The 25,128-nt window shown below is 45.4% G+C and overlaps 1 protein-coding gene across 1 annotated transcript in view; it reads right to left on the reverse strand.

The window, feature by feature from the left end:
• Nucleotides 1-24,657, reverse strand: part of LOC110519130 (protein piccolo-like) — a 68,644-nt gene extending 43,987 nt beyond the window's left edge. Inside the window, exons 1-4 of the mRNA XM_090200900.1 lie at nucleotides 24,375-24,657; nucleotides 20,794-21,832; nucleotides 17,585-18,613; nucleotides 1,689-1,934 (exon numbers count right to left, since the gene is read on the reverse strand). Of these exons, the coding sequence (XP_090057026.1) occupies nucleotides 1,689-1,934; nucleotides 17,585-18,613; nucleotides 20,794-21,832; nucleotides 24,375-24,583 (2,523 nt within the window). The 5' untranslated portion in view covers nucleotides 24,584-24,657. The remainder of the gene's footprint in view (nucleotides 1-1,688; nucleotides 1,935-17,584; nucleotides 18,614-20,793; nucleotides 21,833-24,374) is intronic.
• Nucleotides 24,658-25,128: the final 471 nt, after the last annotated feature.

Genomic DNA, 25,128 nt, shown 5'->3' on the forward strand with positions numbered 1-25,128 from the left:
TCTACAGGCTTCTCCTCAACTTGGGCTGGCGGTATTGGCTCTGCCTCCTTCTCTACAGGCTTCTCCTCTACTTGGGCTGGCGGTATTGTCTCTGCCTCCTTCTCTACAGGCTTCTCCTCTACTTGGGCTGGCTGAATTGGCTCTGCCTCCTTCTCTACAGGCTTCTCCTCTACTTGGGCTGGCGGTATTGGCTCTGCCTCCTTCTCTACAGGTTTATCCTCAACTTGGACTGGCGGTATTGGCTCTGCCTCCTTCTCTACAGGCTTCTCCTCAACTTGGGCTGGCTGAATTGACTCCTCCTCCTCTACAGGCTTCTCCTCAACTTGGGCTGGCTGAATTGACTCTTCCTCCTTCTCTACAGGCTTCTTCTCAACTTGATCAGTAACTAGAGGAGGAGATGGGGCTACAGACTCAACTGCCTCAGTTTGTGGAACGGTCTCTACCTCTTTAGGCTGTTCATTCTCAGCAACTACAGGGGGAGTTTCTTCTACCGCAGGGGGTACCTCCTCTTTTTGTGAAGGCACAGGCTCTAGCTCTGCTGGTTTGGGAGATAAACAATCCTCTACCGGCTCATTAGTGGCTTTGGGAGCTGCGGCCGAATTCTCTACAACCTTAACTGGTGGAGCAGGAGCCACCTCTGGCATCTTTGTCTCCACAGCCATCTTCACATCTGAACTCTCTGCTACTGGACCTGTATGTACTGAAGACACCTCAGTTGGAGGCTGTTCAACAATAGTTGCTTGAGGCTCTGGCTCTTTAGGTTTCTCCTCCTGCTCGGTGACTGCAGGAGGTGTAGGAGCTTTCTCCTCAGCTTTAGGTGGCTGCCTAGGTTTTTCCTCAATCACCACTGCTTTCTCTTCTTCCTCAGTGACTACAGGAGCTGGCGGTACAGGCTCTGGTGATTGGTCAGGTTGGACAGAAGTTTCCTGTGTGACCGTTTCAGGTGTTGGAATCACCTCTGGCTCTATCGGCTTAGCTTCCTCTTCAAGAACCTTCTCCAGGATGGGCTCCTCTTTCTCACTACCTGCAGAGGGAGCCGGTGAGATCTCCTCTGGTGTAGACTCACTCTGCACTTTATCTGGGCTTGGAGTTGGCTCGGGTGCTGCCTCAACAGGCTTTTCTGACTTATTCTCTACAGGGGGAGCAATGACAGTCTCCTCTACAACTGTAGGCTGGAAATCTGATTCTGCCTGAGTAGTGTCGGGTGGTGACTGTTCTTCTGTAACTTTCTCTGGCATACTCTCTGGATGATCCACTGCCGGGGCCTCAACAGCACTCTCCACTACACTCTCGGGCACAGGCTCAGCTCGTATACTCTCAGATATAGCTTCTATTGCTTCAGCCTGCTCTGGGTCTTTCTCCACCACTGAGGCTTCGACAGCACTCTCCACTACACTCTCTGTCACAGGCTCATCCAACATAGTCTCAGACATAGCTTCCATCGCTTCAGCCTGCTCTGGGTCTTTCTCCACTGCCGGGGCCTCAACAGCACTCTCCACTACACTCTCTTGCACAGGCTCATCTCGTATACTCTCAGATATAGCTTCTATTGTTTCAGCCTGCTCTGGTTCTTTCTCCTCTGGAACACTATCAGAAGGAGGGGTGGCATGCTCAGGTGGGATGGGTGTGGTGTCTGTGTTTGCAGACGCAGCGTCTGGTGTTTGGGGCGGGGTGCGTTCTGCTACTACCTTGGACGTGGGAAGCGGCTGGGTGTCTTCCTTTGCTGCTGCTGCCTCTACCTGAGTGACTGAGGGGCTCCCCGTTAATGGAGAGGCAGCAGCAGCTGGGGAGTCAGGGACTTTGGCAGGGGAGGCAGGAGGGGTAGGGGTAGGTGTGGGTAGTTGCTTCTTCACAGGAGATGGTGGAGGGGGCATATCGCCCAGCTGGCCAGAGAGAGCTCTTTGGGTCTGGCAGTTGAGACATAACCATTCTTTCTGTAAGACAGAAAAACAAAGAAAATGTTAGTTAGTGTGGACCTTGTAAAAATGCTCACTCACTCTAATACATAGTTGTTGTAGTGGATGATTAAAATGTTGACTTTAATCAGTAATGATGTTTTATGATCATTATTAGAAAACTGGACCCACGGTTTCGTAACACTTGGGCTATGCGCAGACACAGGGCCATTGTAGCCTATTCTATTTCAGGCAAGCTTTTTACTTTTATGTAACTTAACAGATAGTCGTTTCATAATGCATGGTAATGGCACAGAGGTTTACCAAGGCATGTCAGAATGACTGGGGCAGCGGGTGCAGACAGTCTACAGCAGAGCCAGGGTGGAGTCTGTGTGTGTTTGTGTGTGTCTAGCTGACCCATCTACACAAAACTATTTTATACAGTGCATCCATCAGGATGAACACATATTAGGCCCTATGACTTAATGACACAAGACCATAACCCCAGACCACTGCGCCCCTTAGTCCCATGTCCTAAATTCAGCATGATGTACAGTATATTAGGGATGAGCAACTTTTGGCCCGCGACCCCCCTTTTGAAGGCGCTCACATAATTTTTCCACAAAAATATTTGTATTATTTTTTACATTTTACTTTCATTTAACTAGGCAAGTCAGTTAAGAACAAATTCTTATTTACAATGATGGCCTACCGGGGAACAGTGGGTTTAACTGCCTTGTTCAAGAGCAGAATGACAGATTTTTACCTTGTCTGCTCGGGATTCGATCAAGCAACCTTTTGGTTACTTGCCCAACACTTTAATCACTAGGCTACCTACCGCCCCATAGTACAACAAACTTTTGGAACTAATAGTAGAATACACAATATGCTGTTTCGAAATGTGGTTGTGCATCAGCAGTTTTTCTGTTGTGTCCGTCACTGATAGTTAATCAATTAGCCCACGTAATCAAAACATTTTAAGATTGCTAAGTTATTTTAGCGGCCAGCTATCTAAACTTGTTATTGTGGTCGAATGATCGGCTGGGGGGCCCCCATTGATTTTGTTTGTCAGTCTCACTCAGATATCATATTAAAAACAGCAAATTTTCCTTTCTGCCCCATGGCAAAATTTGTATAATTGCAGGAAATGAGTTATAAAATTGCTAAATGTTCTCCCCGCCACATGGCAAAATGTGTAGAATTGCAGAAAACTTGCTTTAAAACTGCAAAAAAAATTCTACACCCCATGGCAAAATGTGTAGAATTGCACAACATTTACTCTAAAATGTAAAAAATGTCTCTCCGCTGGGTTTTGATTTTTTTGTAGCCCCCAGCCCATCAAAGTTGCCCATCCCTGATCTATGTTTTACATTCCAACCGCAAGCGAGGCTAGCTCACACCACAGGTCAGAGGAACACTAATGCTTCGGACAAGGACCTTACAGTGGGATGAACTGAAACGTCTTATTTCAGACCAATTCAATCTTTCAGTAAACACAGCTCAAAGGCAGGCAATTAAAATTGTGCATTCAGTAAACGGTTTATCCTGTGTTGTGTGATGACTTCGGCATTGTTTTTTCTTCCCATCCTCCGCTTGGGACCAAACCGGCCCTCTATCTCTGAAAATAACCATAGTGCATCAGCAAGAAAGACAACAAACCGCCACAAACACAGCTGTTCAAATCCTTCGTCTCGGAGGGACTTTAATTCTGTCCTGTCATGGTTATCTGACACGAGTCGACAATCACAGCACTAAAGAAGAAGTCATTACAGAAGAGCTCCACTGAGAACTGTGGTTTAAGTGTTGTACCCGTTAAGACGGTTTAATATTCGATATCTCGACAAGGAAGGAGAGAAAGAAACGATGGTAAACATTTGATTCCTAGGGAATTTGGGTCTTACACTGTAGCACACCAGAGCTAATGTAAGTCGGACTAATGATGGAGAGATGTTGTACTGTATGTGTAGATGTACTGTAAGAGTATTGGTAAAATAACACATCCACACATGATACATCATCCACCCACCATACATACATATTCTCTCTTTCTCTCTTGGGGTCTAGTCAGCATGGGTCTGGCCACCCCTCCAGTCTCCGTTTCAAGTAAACACCCTTTTTCCTGCACACCCGTTTTGTGAGCCTCCACAGGCCAGTAACGTGGGTGTGTGCCCTCCTGTGCCTGGCTTAAATGCAGGGCTTATGCTAAATCCATACCAGATGGTGTGAAGCCTGCTAAGCAGTGGTGGAAAAAGTACCCAATTGTCATACTTGAGTAAAAGTAAAGATACCTTAATGGTTACCTCATAACGTTCTCCATGTTAAATGGTTGGCATGAAGTTTAGAATGGCATTTTGTTATCATACGATTGAAATGGAGAGTGTGTGTAAAAAGGAGCAAGGGAGAAGAGGAGAGGAGAGGAGAGGAGAGGAGAGAGAGAGAGAGAGAGAGAGAGAGAGAGAGAGAGAGAGGGAAATAGAGTGAGAGTAAGAGAGGAAAGAAACAGAGAGCCGTAGGATTTCACCTTTATTATATATGATTTCATGAATAATATCATAATCAAGCCCCATGTAGAGGTCCCTCTCCCTACAGTCCAGGATGCCGTGCCACCACCACAGGGCATTGGCTTTTGCAGCTTGACTGGTCCATCCATTTACACCCCAGAGAGCAGCTTGAGAGGCAGAGAGATGGTTCCAGATTGCCACTGATAGGGAATAATGAGAGCCCGGACAGAGCCAGCCAGCCAGTCAGCCACAAGATCTGTCGCTTCGGCTTCAAACCACTTTTATCCTTGTCATCACCGACGCTATCAGAGATCTGCAGCCTACGGTCCCTGGACATCACCCTTCCACCAGATCACCACCATAAAAAGCATCCTGTCTCTCCATCTCTATATTTGTCAAATACACACGTGCCCACACACGTGCACACACTCCCTGTCTCTCGCGCTCTCTCTCACACACACACGCACGCACGCACGCACACACGCGCACACACACACACACACACACACACACACACACACACACACACACACACACACACACACACACCCTGTCTCTCTCTCTCTCTCTCTCACACGCACGCACACACACATGCACACGCACACGCACACAGACTCGCACACAAACACAGTGATTCAGACACAGTGATCCACACACAAAAACAGACTTCCACACACAGACAGTTAGCCACACACAAACATGTATACGCACATAGGTGTCACACTACAACCTTGTCGTATTGCAATTATTTAACCCCTTTAAACCATTACATTGACCCCCTGATTGAAGCTAGGATGCTAATGGATGTTTGTGTTTTCCTAACTAGCCAATTACAAAGCATTCCTGGTAACAGAGCTCAGCAGTTTCATTAAGTGCCCAGAGTGTGTGTGCCATCAGTTGGTCATCATAGTAGTAATGGGGGATGTATAATCATCAGCATCCTCACATTTGTATGGCTGTGTGGCTGTATGGCTGTGTGGCTGTATGGCTGCATGGCCGTATGGCTGTATAGCCGAGTGGCTGTGTGGCTGTATGGCTATATGGCTGTGTGGCTATGTGGCTGTGTGGCTATGTGGTTATATGGCTATGTGGCTGTGTGGCAGTATAGCCGAGTGGCTGTGTGGCTGTATGGCTATATGGCTGTGTGGTTATATGGCTATGTGGTTGTATGGCTATGTGGCTGTGTGGCTGTGTAACTATATGGCTGTATAGCTGTATGGCTTTATGACTTTATGGCATTATGTGGGATCCACCCTCTCATCCCTGTGGGTTGTGAATCAGCCATGCTGCTGTTTGCTAAGCACACACACACATATACATACACACACACATAATAATAATACACACACACACACACACACTGTATCACAGCTATACAGTGATATGCTCATCCCACACAGACCTGGGTATGACATACTGTAGATAGAAAGATAGTTAAATGAGCAGCATTAGTGTGGGAGCCTTTCCTTTCTTTACTGGGACTATACAACCCTGACAAAAGAGTTCAAACGTTCAAGGACGCTACAAGAAACAACACAAACTACTAAACTACCTCAAGTCTCAAGACATTAACATAAAAAGTCTGAGATGATTTGGCAAAATGGGCAAATCTGATGAGTCTGTCCTCCATGTTGGGTCATTGGTTCCTCCTCTCAGGGGAGGTGAGCGACGTGAAGGTCGGAGTGATATCCTTTTATTACAGAGGAGAATCCTGCCAGGGTTTTACCTCCTAAATTTGGTCTGACATGAGAATTACAATGGGTGGAGAAGGGAGGGGATATTTGAGGTGACTTCCCCTGGTGCAGATAGGAAATAAGCTGGTCAGTATTAGTGTTTCCTCTATTATTTTAATAGGGATATACATGTAATGATTTAACCTGCTTTTAAATGGGCCAAATCTGGTCTCTGGTGATGGGAGTATCACACTTTAACCAACTAGGCCATCAAAATCATTTGGTTCAACTGTGTACCATGTTGTCATAGAAACATCACTTTGCCATTTCTCTGGTTAGGTTGTTTTCATAGAAGGTTGAATCCTTAGCAACCTCCCCAGTGTTGAGAATATGTTGCTTGGTGTACTGTACAGTAGACCCGCATCGCTACAGTTCTGTAGCAGGTGTCAAAGCTGTGTGGGCTAGAAAGTCTTGTTAGTGTGAAGGTCAAGTAAGGAGTTGAGGTGTTCATTATAATTTTCTCTTATCTGCTATTGACAGCATGCAACAATTTCATGTCATCCAACACACAATGTCCAATGAAATATTCACAACATGGACTCAACTATCCAGCATTACATTCCAAACCTTTCTACTCACCATACAAACACTTCCCAAATACAATTACACAACAAGTACTCTCTGACACCAACAAATGTGTACCTCAGTATTGTATTTTCCTCGTGTTTGACGGCAGTAAAGAGGTGCTGTGGTGTCCCAGGTGGTTTGGGTTTGTTTCCCAGGAGGTTGGGGTGTCTGTTAAGGGATACTGACAGGGGAGGTGAGAGACAGCACTACAGTGCCTTGCGAAAGTATTCGGCCCCCTTGAACTTTGCGACCTTTTGCCACATTTCAGGCTTCAAACATAAAGATATAAAACTGTATTTTTTTGTGAAGAATCAACCACAAGTGGGACACAATCATGAAGTGGAACGACATTTATTGGATATTTCAAACTTTTTTAACAAATCAAAAACTGAAAAATTGGGCGTGCAAAATTATTCAGCCCCCTTAAGTTAATACTTTGTAGCGCCACCTTTTGCTGCGATTACAGCTGTAAGTCGCTTGGGGTATGTCTCTATCAGTTTTGCACATCGAGAGACTGACATTTTTTCCCATTCCTCCTTGCAAAACAGCTCGAGCTCAGTGAGGTTGGATGGAGAGCATTTGTGAACAGCAGTTTTCAGTTATTTCCACAGATTCTCGATTGGATTCAGGTCTGGACTTTGACTTGGCCATTCTAACACCTGGATATGTTTATTATTGAACCATTCCATTGTAGATTTTGCTTTATGTTTTGGATCATTGTCTTGTTGGAAGACAAATCTCCGTCCCAGTCTCAGGTCTTTTGCAGACTCCATCAGGTTTTCTTCCAGAATGGTCCTGTATTTGGCCGAATACTTTCGCAAGGCACTGTATATTAACTCTGAGCTAGGTGAGAGAGAACTTAGTAAAGGAGGAGAAAGGAAGACCCAGCAAAACTAGGTAGGTGGGTGTGTCCGTCTGTCTGAAGTGTTCTTCCGTTTTGCCATCTGTCTACTGAACTTTGAACCCAGTGTTATTTTGTGTGTATCAGCTTTTTTCTTCATCTTATCTTACGCAGTACATTAGGTTGGTTCACCAGCTGCAGTTAAAATGGGCTTATCAGCTGGTGTGTGTGTGTGTGTTTGTGTGCTATCGGGTTTCCCCTAGCGGGTATGTCTATACAGATGGACAGGTGTGAGATGCCAGCTTGCCTGTGCTACTGGAGGCAATGAGAGAGGGATGGAGATGGGGGATCTCCTCTCCCCCTTTCAGTTTTAAAGGAGGGATAATTAAGACCCACAACAGCCTGCGGTAATGAGCGGCATTAGGAGTTCCGCTGCTGTTTTTGCTTCTCTGTTTGGGGTGAGAGAGAAAGAGACTGTATCACTTTGTGACTGACAGACCTGGGATCAAACACCAAAATCATTGCAAATATACTCAACAAAAATATAAACGCAACATGTAACATTTTTGTTCCATCTTTCAGGAGCTTATTTCTCTCCCATTTTGGGCACATCCCTGTTAGTGAGCATTTCTCATTTGCCAAGATAATCCATCTACCTGACAGGAGTGGCATATCAACAAGCTGATTAAACAGCATGATCATTACTCAGGTGCACTTTGTGCGTGGGTCAATAAAAGGCCACTCTAAAATATGCAGTTTTGTCACACAACATAATGCCACAGATGTCTCAATTGCATGAGGCAGCATGCAATTGGCATGCTGACTGCAGGTTTGTCCACTAGATCTGGTGCCAGAGAATTTAATGTTAATTTCTCTACCATAAGCCGTCTCCAATGTCGTTTTAGAGAATTTAGCCGTACGTCAATTGGCGTCACAACCGCAGACCACATTTAACCACGCCAGCCCAGGTCCTCCACATCCGGCTTCTTCACCTGTGGGATCATCTGAGACCAGCCACTCGGACAACTGATGAAACTGTGGGTTTGTACAACTACAGAATTTCTGCACAAACAGTCAGAAACCGTCTCAGGGAAGTTCCTCTGCGTCCTCTTCGTCATAACCATGGTCTTGACCTGACTGCAGTTCAGCGTCATAACCGACTTAAGTGGGGAAATGCTCACCTTTAAATGGCCACTGCCATGCTGCAGAAGTGTGCTCTTCACAGATGAATCCCGGTTTTAACTATATTGGGCAGATGGCAGACAGCGTGTATGGCATTGTGTGGGTGAGCGGTTTGCTGATGTCAACGTTGTGAACAGAGTGCCCCATAGTGGTGGTGGGGTTATGGTATAAGCAGGCAAAAGCTATGGACAACGACCAATTGCATTTTATCGATGGCAATTTGAATGCACAGATATACCTTGATGAGATCCTGAGGCCCATTGTCGTGCCATTCATCCGCCGCCATCACCTCACGTTTCAGCATGATAATGCACAGCCCCATGTTGCAAGGATCTGTACACAATTCCTGGAAGGTGAAAATGTCCCAGTTCTTCCATGGCCTTCAAACTCACCATACATGTCTCCCATTGAGCATGTTTAGGATGCTCTGGATCTACGTGTCCAACAGTGTGTTCCAGTTCCCACCAATATCCAGCAACTTCACACAGCAATTTGAAGAGGAGTGGGAAAACATTCCATAGGCCACAATCAACAACCTGATCAACTTTATGCGAAAGAGATGTGTCTTTCTGCATAAGGCAAATTGTGGTCAGACCAGACACCCCTACTTTCTTTTAAGGTATCTGTGACCAACAGATGCATATCTGTATTCCCAGTCATGTGAAATCCATAGATTAGGGCATAATGCATTTATTTCAATTGACTGATTTCCTTATATGAACTGTAACTCAGTTAGATCTTTGAAATTGTTGCGTGTTGTGTTCATATTTGTGTTCAACGTAGTTTAGCTGGGCTTGATTGATTTTGCCTGTTGGTCTGGAACCAATAGAAAAGTCACAGGAGTCAATGCTGACAAAACTAGCCTCCTCTCCACTAGCGCTAATGCTAACAATACTAGTCTCCTCTCCCCTAGCCCTCATGCTAACAAAAATGGTTTTGTACTCAATAGCTTGCTAGCATTATATTAAAGCAGCATGTAGCTGGTACACGTACATCCTCTGTGACATGACATCCAACCCCTCCTACTGCTTTCCTCAGTCATCCTGTTCCTCCTCTCCCAACCACCTCCTCTCCTTTGTTCAGACTCATCCTTCTCTACCTCCGCTAATCACGTCTCTCTTCTCTTAAACATCTCTCTCAGTTTCCATCACACTCATCCTTCTCTACCTCCGCTAATCACGTCTCTCTTCTCTTAAACATCTCCCTCAGTTTCCATCACACTCATCCTTCTCTACCTCCGCTAATCACGTCTCTCTTCTCTTAAACATCTCCCTCAGTTTCCATCACACTCATCCTTCTCTACCTCCGCTAATCACGTCTCTCTTCTCTTAAACATCTCCCTCAGTTCCCATCACACTCATCCTTCTCTACCTCCGCTAATCACGTCTCTCTTCTCTTAAACATCTCCCTCAGTTTCCATCACACTCATCCTTCTCTACCTCCGCTAATCACGTCTCTCTTCTCTTAAACATCTCCCTCAGTTTCCATCACACTCATCCTTCTCTACCTCTGCTAATCACGTCTCTCTTCTCTTAAACATCTCCCTCAGTTTCCATCACACTCATCCTTCTCTACCTCCGCTAATCACGTCTCTCTTCTCTTAAACATCTCCCTCAGTTTCCATCACACTCATTTTCTTCTTTCCCCTCCCCCTGCCTCCTCTACCCTTTCTCCCATTCCCTTGAAACTAACGGCTACAACTAACGCTACAATTGAAGATATTGATCAGCTTGTCAAGTTCCTAAATGCCTGTGAAAGACTAGACCAGTCAGAAGATGTAGAATCGCTGATACCCAAATGTGTCACAGGTCCAGGTTAAGCCTACTCCTAGACTCAAAAGCATTTTCAAAAGTGACTCTCCATTGGAGGTGTTTTTGAGTCCAGGAGTAGGTTTAACCTGAGCATGGGAAATAAAGGTCTGCGTCTTTCACAAGTGTGTGTGTGTGTGTGTGTGCCTTAGTGTTGCACGGTATACCGATAGTAGAACATGACAAACGATTCTGTTACTTTTGGTTCTTCTGTCAAGTCTGTCTATCAGCCCAGCTGATGTCTCCTTATAGTTCTAGAGCACCGTGCCTGTCAAGTCTGTCTATCAACTGATGTCTCCTTATAGTTCTAGAGCACCGTGCCTGTCAAGTCTGTCTATCAGCTGATGTCTCCTTATAGCTCTAGAGCACCATGCCTGTCAAGTCTGTCTATCAGCCCAGCTGATGTCTCCTTATAGCTCTAGAGCACCGTGCCTGTCAAGTCTGTCTATCAGCTGATGTCTCCTTATAGTTCTAGAGCACCGTGCCTGTCAAGTCTGTCTATCAGCTGATGTCTCCTTATAGTTCTAGAGCACCGTGCCTGTCAAGTCTGTCTATCAACTGATGTCTCCTTATAGTTCTAGAGCACCGTGCCTGTCAAGTCTGTCTATCAGCTGATGTCTCCTTATAGCTCTAGAGCACCGTGCCTGTCAAGTCTGTCTATCAGCTGATGTCTCCTTATAGCTCTACAGCACCGTGCCTGTCAAGTCTGTCTATCAGCTGATGTCTCCTTATAGTTCTAGAGCACCGTACCTGTCAAGTCTGTCTATCAGCCCAGCTGATGTCTTCTTATAGCTCTAGAGCACCGTGCCTGTCAAGTCTGTCTATCAGCTGATGTCTCCTTATAGCTCTAGAGCACCGTGCCTGTCAAGTCTGTCTATCAGCTGATGTCTCCTTATAGCTCTACAGCACCGTGCCTGTCAAGTCTGTCTATCAGCTGATGTCTCCTTATAGTTCTAGAGCACCGTACCTGTCAAGTCTGTCTATCAGCCCAGCTGATGTCTTCTTATAGCTCTAGAGCACGGTGCCTGTCAAGTCTGTCTATCAGCTGATGTCTCCTTATAGCTCTAGAGCACGGTGCCCGCTCCACTTCCTCATTGCTAGCTCTAGAGCACGGTGCCCGCTCCACTTCCTCATTGCTAGCTCTAGAGCACGGTGCCCGCTCCACTTCCTCATTGCTAGCTCTAGAGCACGGTGCCCGCTCCACTTCCTCATTGCTAGCTCTAGAGCACGGTGCCCGCTCCACTTCCTCATTGCTAGTTCTAGAGCACGGTGCACGCTCCACTTCCTCATTGCTAGCTCTAGCCTGTTCTAAGTAACCACTGAACTAACTGGGCTGCATATGCTTATGCTGTATAAAAGTTAACACACTTTAATGATGCAACACAGTAGAAATGTTGAAACTTCTAATTACTGTTCCCAAAACAATGTCCAGTACAGGCTAGAACACTACAGTGCAAGAAGATACCGGAAGCTTCCAGCGTTGTAGGCTAACTTTCCTTGCTAACTTACAGCTGAAGCCAACACCAATCACAGCCCTAGTATTTCAAAATATTGCTGATTACAAAGCTAATTGTCACCAAAAACGTAATTAATTCACTCGTTTACCCCGGCTAACATCTGCCCCAGTCAAGATCATCTTTGCTTCAGCCAAGAAAACTGACTGTGTGTGAATGACATCATGGGTCTTAAAGAGACAGCGCACACTTTTATAAAATAAGATAATGCTTCTTCTATGCTAAGGTTGTTGATCAGTACAATAAAATAAGTCACAATTGGAAGGTAAACATATTGTTTTTCATTTATAGCCTCATGAAATCAACCAAAACAAGCTCAATAACTCACCTGTATTGTGAACAGGCCTAGGCTACATCTTGATTTACCCAGATGATCAATAGAGATTTACCATTCAAATAAATGATGACCATTATGCTGTTATGTAGATTGTTTTTTTAAAAATGTGGTGAGTCATTAATGCATACATTTGAAAATCAAACATTTCAAATGATATTGAACAGACAAGATCTGTCTGGATCAAGGGCCATTCATTTAGCTAATACGTTATTTTATTTTTTTTGCATTGGTATCGTTTTGGTATCACTTTGGTATGAAGTATCGTGATGGTATTGAGTATTGTGATACTAAACCTGGCATTGAAGTAAAAATTCTACGTGTATATGTGCCTACGTGCGTGTGTATGACATATATCTGGCAGTGTGTCTGTGTATCTATGCATCTGACATAAGCCAAAGCTGACCTGACGCAAAAACAACAGCTTGCGCTATCGGAACCAGGGTCTCAGTGTGTGTCTCTGTGCATCTCCCCCTCTCAATAGGACTTAACACTGGCACCTCATCGATTTCCTGGCGCCGGTATCTTTTTGGCCGCAGTCGCTCACTTGGCTTGGCTAAAATATGGCTCCTAAACCTCCAATCCCTCGTAAATGTGCTGTAGATAATGAAGAATCATGACCCAGTAATAGGTCTGTATAACAGGGGGGAGCTGTACCGACTAGGGCCCTGAAGGTTTGCTAACCCCATATGTCACACAGAGTAAAACACCAAGCAGATAGTACAAACACTTTACTACCTGTGATGTTCAGGCAGCTTCCATTTGAAGTTGGACATTTTACACTACATAGTATTGGTCTGTGGGAAAGGCAATATTAAACACATAAATGTAGACAAACACAACTACATTCACCAGGCCTCCCATAGTCACACATACTTTATTGGGTGTATATGCTAAACTTTTCTCTCTTCCTAAGACTCACACACCTCCATGGTCGAGAGAGAGAGAGAGAGAGAGATGATTTTCCATGGCGCCCTGTAGTTGCTTGTATCCTCAGTAGCTCTTTTGTAGCTCAGGCTATTTTTGCCCATTTCTGTCCTCGGGGCAAGTGATGGGAGTGAGAGTGACGGTAGTGTATACAGAGACAGACAGAGACACACACACAGAGGGACGCTCAAAGACACACACACACACAGAGGGACGCACAAAGACACACACAGAGGGACGCACAAAGACACACACACAGAGGGACGCACAAAGACACACACACACAGAGGGACGCACAAAGACACACACACACAGAGGGACGCTCAAAGAGACACACACAGAGGGACGCTTAAAGACACACACACACACACACAGAGGGACGCTCAAAGACACACACACACACACACAGAGGAACGCACAAAGACACACACACACACAGAGACGCACAAAGACACACACACACAGAGGGACGCTCAAAGACACACACACACACACAGAGGGACGCTCAAAGACACACACACACACAGAGGGACGCACAAAGACACACACACACACACAGAGGGACGCACAAAGACACACACACAGAGGGACGCACAAAGACACACACAGAGGGACGCACAAAGACACACACACACACACAGAGACGCACAAAGACACACACACACAGAGGGACGCTCAAAGACACACACACACACACACAGAGGGACGCACAAAGACACACACACACACACAGAGGGACGCTCAAAGAGGTGTACCCAGCTAACCACAGGTGTCCCCAGCTGACCACAGGTGTACAGCCATTCATTTATCCAGGATGAATAATGTCACATCGTATTGGTACTGGACAGACCTATTTGTAAACAAACACAATCTGCCTCAGATAAATACATATTTATCTTTGATATGATGGCCAGATAGAAAAGTCGAATGTTGGATCATGAACCTAAATGTTGGATTCAGCTTCCCCATGATGGTGATGGTCTCTACTATAAAGTATAATACATTATATTATATGACTATAGCATATTCATTGTCTCTGTATGTTGACACAAAGACATACAGAGACAAAATGAAAGAGACAGTAAGAGAGAGAGAGGGACAGAAAACAAAATAAAAGAGACAGTAAGAGAGAGAGAGGGACAGAAAACAAAATTAAAGAGACAGTAAGAGAGAGAGAGGGGCAGAGAGAGAGAAGCTAGGTTCCCATCCATTTGTCAAAAGATTTCCAAGCAAATATTCTAATATTCGGTCAAAAAAAGGAATTATAATCCACTGGTCTAATGTAATTTGTTTGATCAACATTTAGGAAAGGTTCCCGACAATGCTCTGTTTCCATCAGGCCTGTTTTCAGTTGTTTATCTGATATGTACAGTTCTTTACTCAAATAAACATGGAAACAGAGAAATGAACAGAGATAATAACAGAAGAGAGAGAGAGAGAGAGAGAGAGAGAGAGAGAGAGAGAGAGGCTCATATTGAGGAAGGTTAAGGGTCACCTCTTCTGACTGGGACAGGCTTCCTGATGCCCTTTAAATCCTTTTAGGAAGCAGAGATGACTTTTTCTACAGCTCGCCTACACAGCAAGCAACACACACCACACACCAAACAAACACCAACACACAGATAAATGCATGCACCAACCCCCACACATACACACAACCCCCTAAACACACACACACACACACACACACACACACACACACACACACACACACACACACACACACACACACACACACACACACACACACACACACACACACACACACACACACACACACACACACAAATTCTCAGCTCGGAGCAAGTGTTGGGAGAGTGACAGAGGCAAGGCATGTCTGCTGACGAAGCAGAGAAAGGGTTGGATGAGTCAGTGTACTGAGTTAGGTAGACTGGGGCAGGAGCAGCCTCGTTCACATGGCCATCCAGCACCATGCTCTGTCCTAGACCAATGACTCACATCATCTATCTATTCCTCTTCATCACAAAGGACTCAGGGCTCTATGTAGCTCTCCATCAATCAACAAGTTCAGTTTCATGAAGCATCCTTGAATGGATTGGATCAGATTAGATGCATGTCTGGTTGGGTTGAATTGAATTTCAGCTCAGTTAAAATCAGGTTTGGGATCGAAATTCAACATGTATAAATCAGGAAATTAGGACTTTTTTAATTAGTATGTTTTTCAGTGAACCTTTTCAATCCATGATCAGAATGTCCTATTCATTCTTGACTGAGTAAAGATGAATTTACATAGTCCCTGAAACATGATGGTATTTCATCTCTGTCGGTTATACTCCGCACCTGGGTTGTGTTCATAATTGCACACTGTCATTAAGCGTTTTGCATTGGAAATGAAAATCAGCATTTCTTATTGGACAAGTCCAGCTAGTCCCTCACTATTTCAGTCAGTTTTCTTCAGTTTGGTGCCTAATGAACACAACCCTGATTTTGAGCAAAACAAGTATATTGGTTCGTGTTAAGACACACTGGTCCAGAGACACCTAATCTTTGGCTCATTAGGCCGTCTAAGAACATAATCACCTAGGATGCTGATCTCCCCAACGTAATTACACATTTCTCTGTGCCTTGGACTTCATTTGAGGAATACGCTGCTCCTCATTACTGCCAAAGATGGGTCAGTACGACAACACAGCGATACATACCAGTCTATGATATTGGTAGCCAGTCTCAATATTGGTATTGAGTTGACCTGTGTAGTCCAGAGGCCGTAACCTGAGGGCCTTTGCTCCTCTAGGAGCTAAAATTAGTAGGTAAAGTAAGTGCCACCTGTGTAGTAATGAGGTAGTTACACTAGTAACAACCTTAGGGTACATAGTAGTATGTGGTAACTGGCTGTCTAAGCCAACACAAAGATACATGAGGATCTACCTCTATTTTAACTGTCGTTTGAAGTACTGTATGACATCACAGTGTATGTGTTTCTACATACAATAATGTTAAATAAACCTAAACGTAAATGATGAACTCCACGAGAAAATAGAGAGCCTTTTCAGTGACGTTGTTTCATAATGGAGTGGCTGCCATCTTGTTGGGCGTGGTGGTGGAGTCATGGTTCTCACCGTGTGACAAGGAGTTAGACTGCCTAATCTCCCCGGAACACCTTAAATAGACCAGTAGCGTGATTACTAAGGGAACTGGCCACGCGCTACACCGCTAAACACTAAACTACCTACTAGCATAGGGAAGCTAGCATGTGAAGCTACGCCAAACCTGCCATTGCGTGAGCTCAACTATACCTGCTTTCAACACGTTCACTGCTTTCACTCAAGGTTGAACAACTTACACTGTGAGTAGCTCCTAAGCCGAGCCAGACATGGTCGATAACAAAGACAATCTAGGCACAGTTCAATTGAGAAACCAACGCTACCCGTATTACACCCTATTGACCTGTCAACCAAAATATACAGCAGTTACACAGTAGACAAGCAATAAGGAGGCTACTGCTGTATTTTCCCATCAGAATACTGTTTGACAGTGAGCTTTGATTCGCTGAACTGAATGAAATTCTGTGCAGTTCTTCCATTAATATAATTGAATGACCCCATAAACCATCTGTTCTTGGGAACTGAATGTAAGTGATGTATGTTAATTCAGCGTCAATGGGACACACTAGTAATAACACTCTATAACCTCCTAGGAAGATGAGAAATTAAAGAGTATTTGGTCCCTATGACCACACACACACACACACACACACACACACACACACACACACACACACACACACACACACACACACACACACACACACACGCCCCTCTCTTAGATTACAGAGTCAAGTGGCAGCCGTTTGAAGTGTAAATGTCGCTCAATAATGAGATGGCCATTTAAATGGCATTCATTTAGCCTTATTAACCTAGCCCCACAATGGCTTAGAGTTAGACTACAGGGCAGCTAGGAGGCTAGGGAAAGCTTAACGCATCAACCACAAACCACTCCCTCAAAGGTCAAACACGTGCAGCAGTCATGACCACCAAGACCGTGACCAACGTTCAGGTTCATTTATGGTAAGAGGGGTACCTTTAAACAGGGTGTCAATATTTGTGTCCTGATTACAATTGGAAGATAAAGAAACCAAATTGACTGCAGATGTGGTTTTTATATAGCCAGTGAGTGACTGAACAACATGGAGTGTACAGAAGACTGTAGCCCTAACCCACCTACTGTAACAATGGAAACAGCTGAAATCCTTGTATGGTTTGTGTACCTTTCAGCAGAACTGTTTCTATTTTAGCAGTAGTGAAAGCTGTACTGGTCTTACCTCACCAAGATGAGGTGTGGGGTTGAAGCCACACAGGTTGCACACACTCTTCTTGCACTCGGTGCAGTTGCTGTAGTTAGGGGGGTCTGCTGATCCAACGTTCAGCTCCACCTTACACAGAGGGCAGTTTTCCTGGGCCCCCGAGCCTGTGGCCGTAGTAAGCTGCTCCCCCGCTTTCAGAGGCTCCACGGAGGGATCTGCCTCTATGGACTTTTGGTCCTTCAGCAGGGAGACGGCACGTTTGGGGGCCTTCTTGGAGGCAGGTGGGGTGTCAGGGCTGTCTGAGTCGGGGGGGGACCCGGGAGCGGAGAAGGGAGAGTCCGGGGGAGAACCGAGGGGAGAACCAGGGGCAGAGAAGGGGGAGTCTGGGGGAGAGCCGGCAGGAGAACCGGCAGGAGAATCGGCAGGAGAACCAGCTTTCTCATCCACAGAGTCCACAGAGTCGGTGGTCATGAGGTTGGTGGCCGAGCTCAAGATAGACGAGCCAAAGCCAAACATCTGGGAGGCAGCCGCCGGGGGCTTGGCTGTCTCAGTAAAACCACCGAACCCGCTGAACATCTTTCCAGTCACCGACTCTGCTGTTTTTTGGGTACCAGCAGCGGCTTTGGCCCGATCAGGTTTGGCTGATCCAGTAAACCCACCAAAGCCACTGAACATTGTTCCCGTGATGGACTCGGCCGCCTGGGAGGCAGCGGCTGGAGGCTTGGCCACATCGGTGAGCCCCCCTAGGCTGATGCCCCCCAGGCCCCCGAAGAAGCTGGACTCCTGTTTACCTTTGGCCGGTGAGGGCTGGGGGCTGCCTTTCGGGGAAGATGGGCCGGGGGATTTCTGTTTGGGCGTGGTTGGAGGGGTTAAGCCTCTGTCGGAGATGCTCTGCTGCTTAATCAGTAGATTGGGCTTCTTGCCATCTTTGCCAGGGTCTTTCCTTGAGGGTGAAGGAGGGGCAGAGCCCTTGCCCATCATAGGAGGGTCATCCATACCCCCCATAGCCCTCTGCATCTGGCAGTTGAGACACAGCCACTCTTTACCCTGAAAAGATACAAAACATGGTCAGACACACATACGACACACACATATACACACATGTACTGTATGGCCGGGACAGTACCAGTATCGTGATACTCATTAGTAACATGGCAAGGAAACAAAACACAAAGCGGATTTAACTTCTTTAGGAAAACAGCCCAAATGTTGGAAACAAATACCATTATGTTGTCACCCAGAGTGACATTTATTTAATTTCCAAGTTATAGCACACAATATTTTACATCCAGCAGGTTTTTAAAGGACCAAACAGTATGTTCTGCTTTGTATTGTTTTATATTATATATATATTTGCCATGAAAACAATATTGCGATATCACATTCCAATATCACAGCCCTAATGTAGTGTATATACAGGTACACACACACACACACACGCACACACACAATGACACACACACACACACACACACACACACACACACACACACACACACACACACACACACACAATCCTTTCCTTTAAGTGAAACATCACAGTAATTCAGAGAAAAAATACAACTTAATTAGTACATTTCAATAACATGATTCTCTTTTCACACTGTAAATTGTTTTTCGCTCAGTTCTTGAGGGATTTAAAAGCAAATTGAATGATTTATACTAATTACGTGTTGCAGTAACAGGAGCTGTATTTGCAGATCGTGGCAATTTGCAGAACCACCATTAAATGTACTATTTGACAAGGCTGCATTACAAATGGAATATTTCTCTAATTTCAGGCAAAAAATCATCTTTACAAACCATTTTATTTGTTTAATTTGAGATGTTTATTGGTTGAGTCGTTCTTGAAATATAAGAAAAGTACTCTGATGAAAGTAGATGCATTTCATGGTTAGTTAGAAATGGGAAACAACTGTATTGATGCATCTGTAACACTTTATAAATACATCATTAGATATTCATACTGATTTCCTACATGATATATACTGTGTGTTTGTTCTAAAGATGGAGTTTCGTCACATATCCTGACAACTAGCTTAGCTACAGTGTAATGTTTTTGTTCACTACACAGGACATGGCCTTGGTTACCATTGTCTACAACAAGAAACCCTACAAAAGAGGACAATATTGACATGGTTATTATCAGTATCTTCTTGCATAGAACAACACTCACATTTCCATTCCCTCTTTGTGATTACCATGCTCAATAATTCTACCCCCAGAAAAAGAGATGCAAAATATGACCACTTTGTGATTCTGCTGTTTTATCTGATAGCATGTGCAAAGATATTATTTTTGAGAGGGGCACTGATGGCCAAATCTTTGAATTCATTATTTGTATTGTATTTTCTGTATATCTATAATAAATACATTATATGGATAAGTATCAGATCACCTGCCCCCCTCAGTTTCAACAGGCATCATGCCTCGGGGGTGCATGGCTCGTGTGGTTGGTTACTGAAACCTGACGTTGGCCGGCGGTTGGAGGCTTCCTGTGCCCATGACATGAGTCACCTTGATAGCTTCCCCACTGTCCATATGGCCCCTCTGTTCCTCAAGCTGTGTGGCGTTAATATGGGGGGCATTTCCAGAGCTAGGCCTGACTGCATGGGCATCTCTGGAACGCTAAATGCTTAAAGGCTAATGCTGAAAAGGCTCATGCTAAAAATGCTAATGCTAAAAATGTTAATGCTAAAAATGCTAATGCTTAAAAATTATCGCTCTGCTTCTTTAGATATGAGAATTAACTGTTGGTTTTGATTGATTCACCTTTTTTTATGTATATTTTGTACCGTAATGGTGTACTGTGCTTCTCTTGTGAAGTTGAAATGTCATTTAGACATGCTGGGTGAATTTTGTACTAATAAACAGAAACAGAAACAGAAAACTGAAACTAATTCAAGGCATACGTTGGTTGTTGTATCTCTGCAATGACACTGGCAGTAGACATTTAATTGAATGAAGTGTCTGATACATCTGAGACAGAATGTGATGTGAAAAAACACCATATAATAGACCCTCAGTCAGCACAAACTACAGTACAAATACATTTTAAGGGTAAGTGAGAGAGCGAGAGAGAGAGAGAGAGGAACAGCGACAAAGGAAGTGTGGAAAAATGGAAATACGGTGGAGAGAGAGAGAAAGGGTAGTATAAATATATACCAGAGAACAGGAGAAAGAGAGAGAGGAAGAAAGCAAGCTAGAGAGAGAGGGCATTCTCTTACCTCCGAGTCTGGGGGGCTGAATCCACATAGGCTGCACACCTGGTTCTTACACATGGTACAGTTGCTGAAGTTGGGCGGCTCCTTGGAGCCCACGTTGAGCTGGGTACTCTTGCACAGCGGACACAGCCCACCTCCAGGTGGTTTACCAGGGCCTTGTGGACCAGGGGGACCCCCAGCTTTAGCTGGCCCGCCTGGCTGTGCACCGGGGCCAGGGGGTCCTTGCTGCCCAGGGGGCCCTTGACCGGGGCCAGGGGGTCTAGGTCCTTGCTGCCCAGGGGGGACTTGACCAGGTGGTCTGGGCCCTTGCTGCCCAGGGGGCCCTTGTCCGGAGACAGGGGGTCTGGGTCCTTGCTGGCCAGGGGGTCCTTGACCAGGTGGTCTGGGCCCTTGCTGCCCGGGGGGTCTGGGCCCTTGTCCGGGGCCAGGGGTTCTGGGCCCTTGCTGCCCAGGGGGTCCTTGACCAGTGGGTCTGGGCCCTTGTTGCCCAGGGGGTCTGGGCCCTTGTCCGGGGCCAGGGGTTCTGGGCCCTTGCTGCCCAAGGGGTCCTTGACCAGTGGGTCTGGGCCCTTGCTGCCCAGGGGGTCTGGGCCCTTGTCCGGGGCCAGGGGGTCTTGGCCCCCCCTGCTGGGGGCCCTTGCTGCCTGGCCCTGGGGGCCCACCTTGGGGCTTCTCTCCAGGCTTTTCTTCCTTGTCAAACAGGCCAAATGAGGGCATGTTGACCCCGGAGCCCATGGAGGTGACCTCGGAGGACATTGAGGACATTCCAGAGGACACCTGGGAGGTCATGGACGAGACAGCGTTAAGCGGGTTGGCCCCACTCAGGAAGCTGGAGCCAAACATGCCTGTTTTCTTCTCTGGGTCCTTAGGCTCCTGCCTGAATCGGGACTCTAAGAGGCTGAGGGACGAGGGACTGCGGCCAGGGGCCGGCCTGCCAGTGGGGCCCTCTCCAAACGCGTCTACGGTGCGACTCTTGCTAAGCCGAACAGAGGGTCCAACTCCTGGCTGCTGGGGCCGCTGCTGAACATCTGCCTCCGAGGGCCTGAGAGAGAGAGTGTGAGAAAGAAAGAAAGAAACAAACAAAGAAGAGTCATTTGGCAGTACAAATGGAAATAGATGGTGTGTATACATTTCAATACTCTGTGACTTCCTTTCATTCCCTCCTTTCCTTAATCTGTACTGATGTGACAGAGCTGGATAGGTGAAAGCAAATTGCCATAGGCTTCCACCATGTTGTTGCATTTTCAGATCAGCGAAGAGGAAGGAGAGGAGACAAGGAGGGGAAGCTACTTTACACTATCAAATGGCTGATATTTGCCGGTTGGCAAACTTAGAGATGAGACTAATTAAACACTCATGATCACCATCGCCGCAGAAGAGCTCCTAAATACATCATTCAACACACATACAGACACATATGTATCCCAGATAAACAGATCTTCCAAACAACCAAATCATTAAGAATGATAATTGTTATATGACAACTCATCACTCAAATTCTACAGACATCTCAACAATCTGGTATGATGTGTTGTAATAACATAGCCTACTTAACTACAAGGCCTACATGAGGTGTGGCTCTTTGGGGGTATTGAGCAATACTGTAGGCTAAATGCTCAATGATGAAATGCACTTAAGCCTCTGCCCGACACAACAAGCTAACCTTTCACCCCAAAGCCATTGGACATAGGCCTATCATCGGCACAGCGAGCACAAAGCAAGCATACTACCAGCCCTAGGCTAGTGCTGATGGTAAAGTGAATAGCTCTGAATGACATCTACAGTTGAGAGATCATGGAGATATAGGAAAGAGAGTGAGAGACAGCTCAATGGGGTAAGATGAGATGGCCTTATTAGATCGAGCTGAGAGGCGGGATAGACAGCCTAGCAGCCTACACTGCTGTCAGGTGCAACCCTGCTACTCATCAACTGAGATTGAACCTATCACGTAGATGATAGATAGATCACTGCCGAGCACGAAATAAGATCATGCGGTTCAGGTTTGGAACAGTGAAGCGTCATTGTGAATTTGACCTGAAGGTAAAGCATGAATTACAGAGAAAAATAGCTTCCTATTTGAGGCCAACAGACCATAAGCTAATTGGTGTTTAAAAGGAATACTCCACCCAAAAACAATATTTTGGTATTTGTTTCATTAGTCCATTGTTGACATAGACCCAACATATTTTGTTTGTCAGAGTTTTCAAGTTATGTAACATTCAAAATACAGAAATTATGCAAAACGCAGCATCATATGATGCAAAATACATCATATGTGGATGATTTCTGTACTTTGAAAGTTACATATCTTGAAAAAACTTGATTGCTGACAAGCAAAAAATGTTAGCAATATGTCAACAATGGACTAATGAAACAAATACCAAAATATCGTTTTTGGGTGGAGTTTTCCTTTATGTGTCAAAAACAGCCCGCCAGTTCTGCTATTGGCAACTGTTGGTTTCAGCACCATGGAAAGCAACTAGCTCACAGACAGACCGCTCATCCACTTGGCTAATGCGCTTCCTTCCACAAGATGTTCGATATCTTTCCATTTACAAAATGAAATTCAAAACCCACTTTCAATATGCAATAAAGGGAAATCAATGACTGTGATGACATTTGCGATCGCTGTTCTATATATAGCCACATTAATATGTATGTATCCCCTCCCCCTATTCTGGCTTGGGTAATAATAACTGTTCTCACCAACAGAGCGAATTAGTGATAAGGAATTTGTGATAACGTGTATCGTGTGCCAATGTATATGTTAATGATATACTGGTGGGAATTGTTGGTCAATAGGGGACACACAGCCAGCGTCGGCCTGAATATCGACTCTTGACATATATTTGCAATAGAAGCTATGTAAATACGAGTAGGTTATGATATATAATTGACAACATTGAAATGGTGATATACAATGTTGGCACCGTGAGTGGAGAGGCTATTTATTTGGGATGATAGCGTCCTTCGTGGGGAAAAATACAGTGTCTTGACAGAGTAATTTTTACCCAGGAGGCATTTCGTTTCTTTACAAACCCTGGTGTCTTACCACCGATTTTACAGCGGCTATCCTTTGATAATGGCACAATTAAACGATTTACGCAGTAATTCGCATGCAAATAATTGTTACAAGAGATTATTTCAGTATCATACCATTTAGTGCATTCTAATATTTGATCTGATGCGGTATTGTGAACGAACTGACAAATTGTCCAGCATTTTACCAGATGCTTTAAATTAATAAATTAAGCGAATTAACAATTTATGGTAAAAACAGCATTGGTCTTATGGGTATCAATGCTTCAAGACTATCTTTGTAAATGTCAATAACAATAACCACCTATCCCATTTTTGAATGGTATCATCTATCCCCATGGTAAATGTGAATGGGTGTGAACATGCATTCTCCTTTCCTGTGCATTCATAGTGATACACTGCTGACAAGCTGCAGTGCTCTGCCTAATCAAAACACGGCACAAACACACGCCTTTCGTTCTCTTTCATGAAGAGGCCCGATAAATGACGGGGTACGGAGAGGAGTGGACATTTTAAAGTGCACAAAAATGCCAGTAAAATCCTGCCTTCGAGCGGGCGCGCCCCCGGGCTTGTTGGCTTGCGCCCTTGACATAGCCGCTGCGAGTTGCTTTCTGTCATCCTCGCTGAGTTGGCTCAGGTCCACCTGTGCCCCCGTGGAGGTCCGAATGAAGCCTCCTTTCCCGTCCGGTGCGAGCCCCTCCGGTAATCCAGCAAGCACCCCTTCGCCGCCTTCGAGGCTCGCTTCGTTCCCCATGATGGCCCCCTCCCGCCGCCCCCCGTTTCGATTTCGACGCGACGCTCAGCGTTTCTAGCTCCAAAGAACGTGGTGAAAAGCGGTGAAAACGGCCCCCCTCGACTCTGCGTGCATCTCAAATTATTTCTCCATCTTTACATCGCCCTCTCCCTCGTTCTCTCAGTTCTGTGTTGATATCGCGCATCTCTTCTGTCGATGGACGACGGTTCTCCGTGCGGGTCTGTCTTCAGTTCTATCCTACTACACCACATCCTCTCCCTCTCTCCCTGCGCTCTCAAACGCGCATGTTCCGCATCTGACAGGTGACAGAAGACTTCACTGAAGGAAAATATGTAGGCTTTAAAGGGATCAACGTTAACCGTTAAAAACATAACGTGTAGGCTACAGAAGAGCTCTTGTTAGTTCAAAGGGGCAAGTGTATTTCCCTTTACTCATTTGTAACCTTTACTACAATGACACGACTTAAGCTGCTGACTATTGATTTCTGGAATACATGACGTCCTGGTGACATTTTGGCTATTATGTAAATATCACGATGATCATGT

This window comes from Oncorhynchus mykiss, chromosome 15 (genome assembly GCF_057628025.1).
Source record: "Oncorhynchus mykiss isolate SJ-2025 chromosome 15, ASM5762802v1, whole genome shotgun sequence".
NCBI classification, from domain to species: domain Eukaryota; kingdom Metazoa; phylum Chordata; class Actinopteri; order Salmoniformes; family Salmonidae; genus Oncorhynchus; species Oncorhynchus mykiss.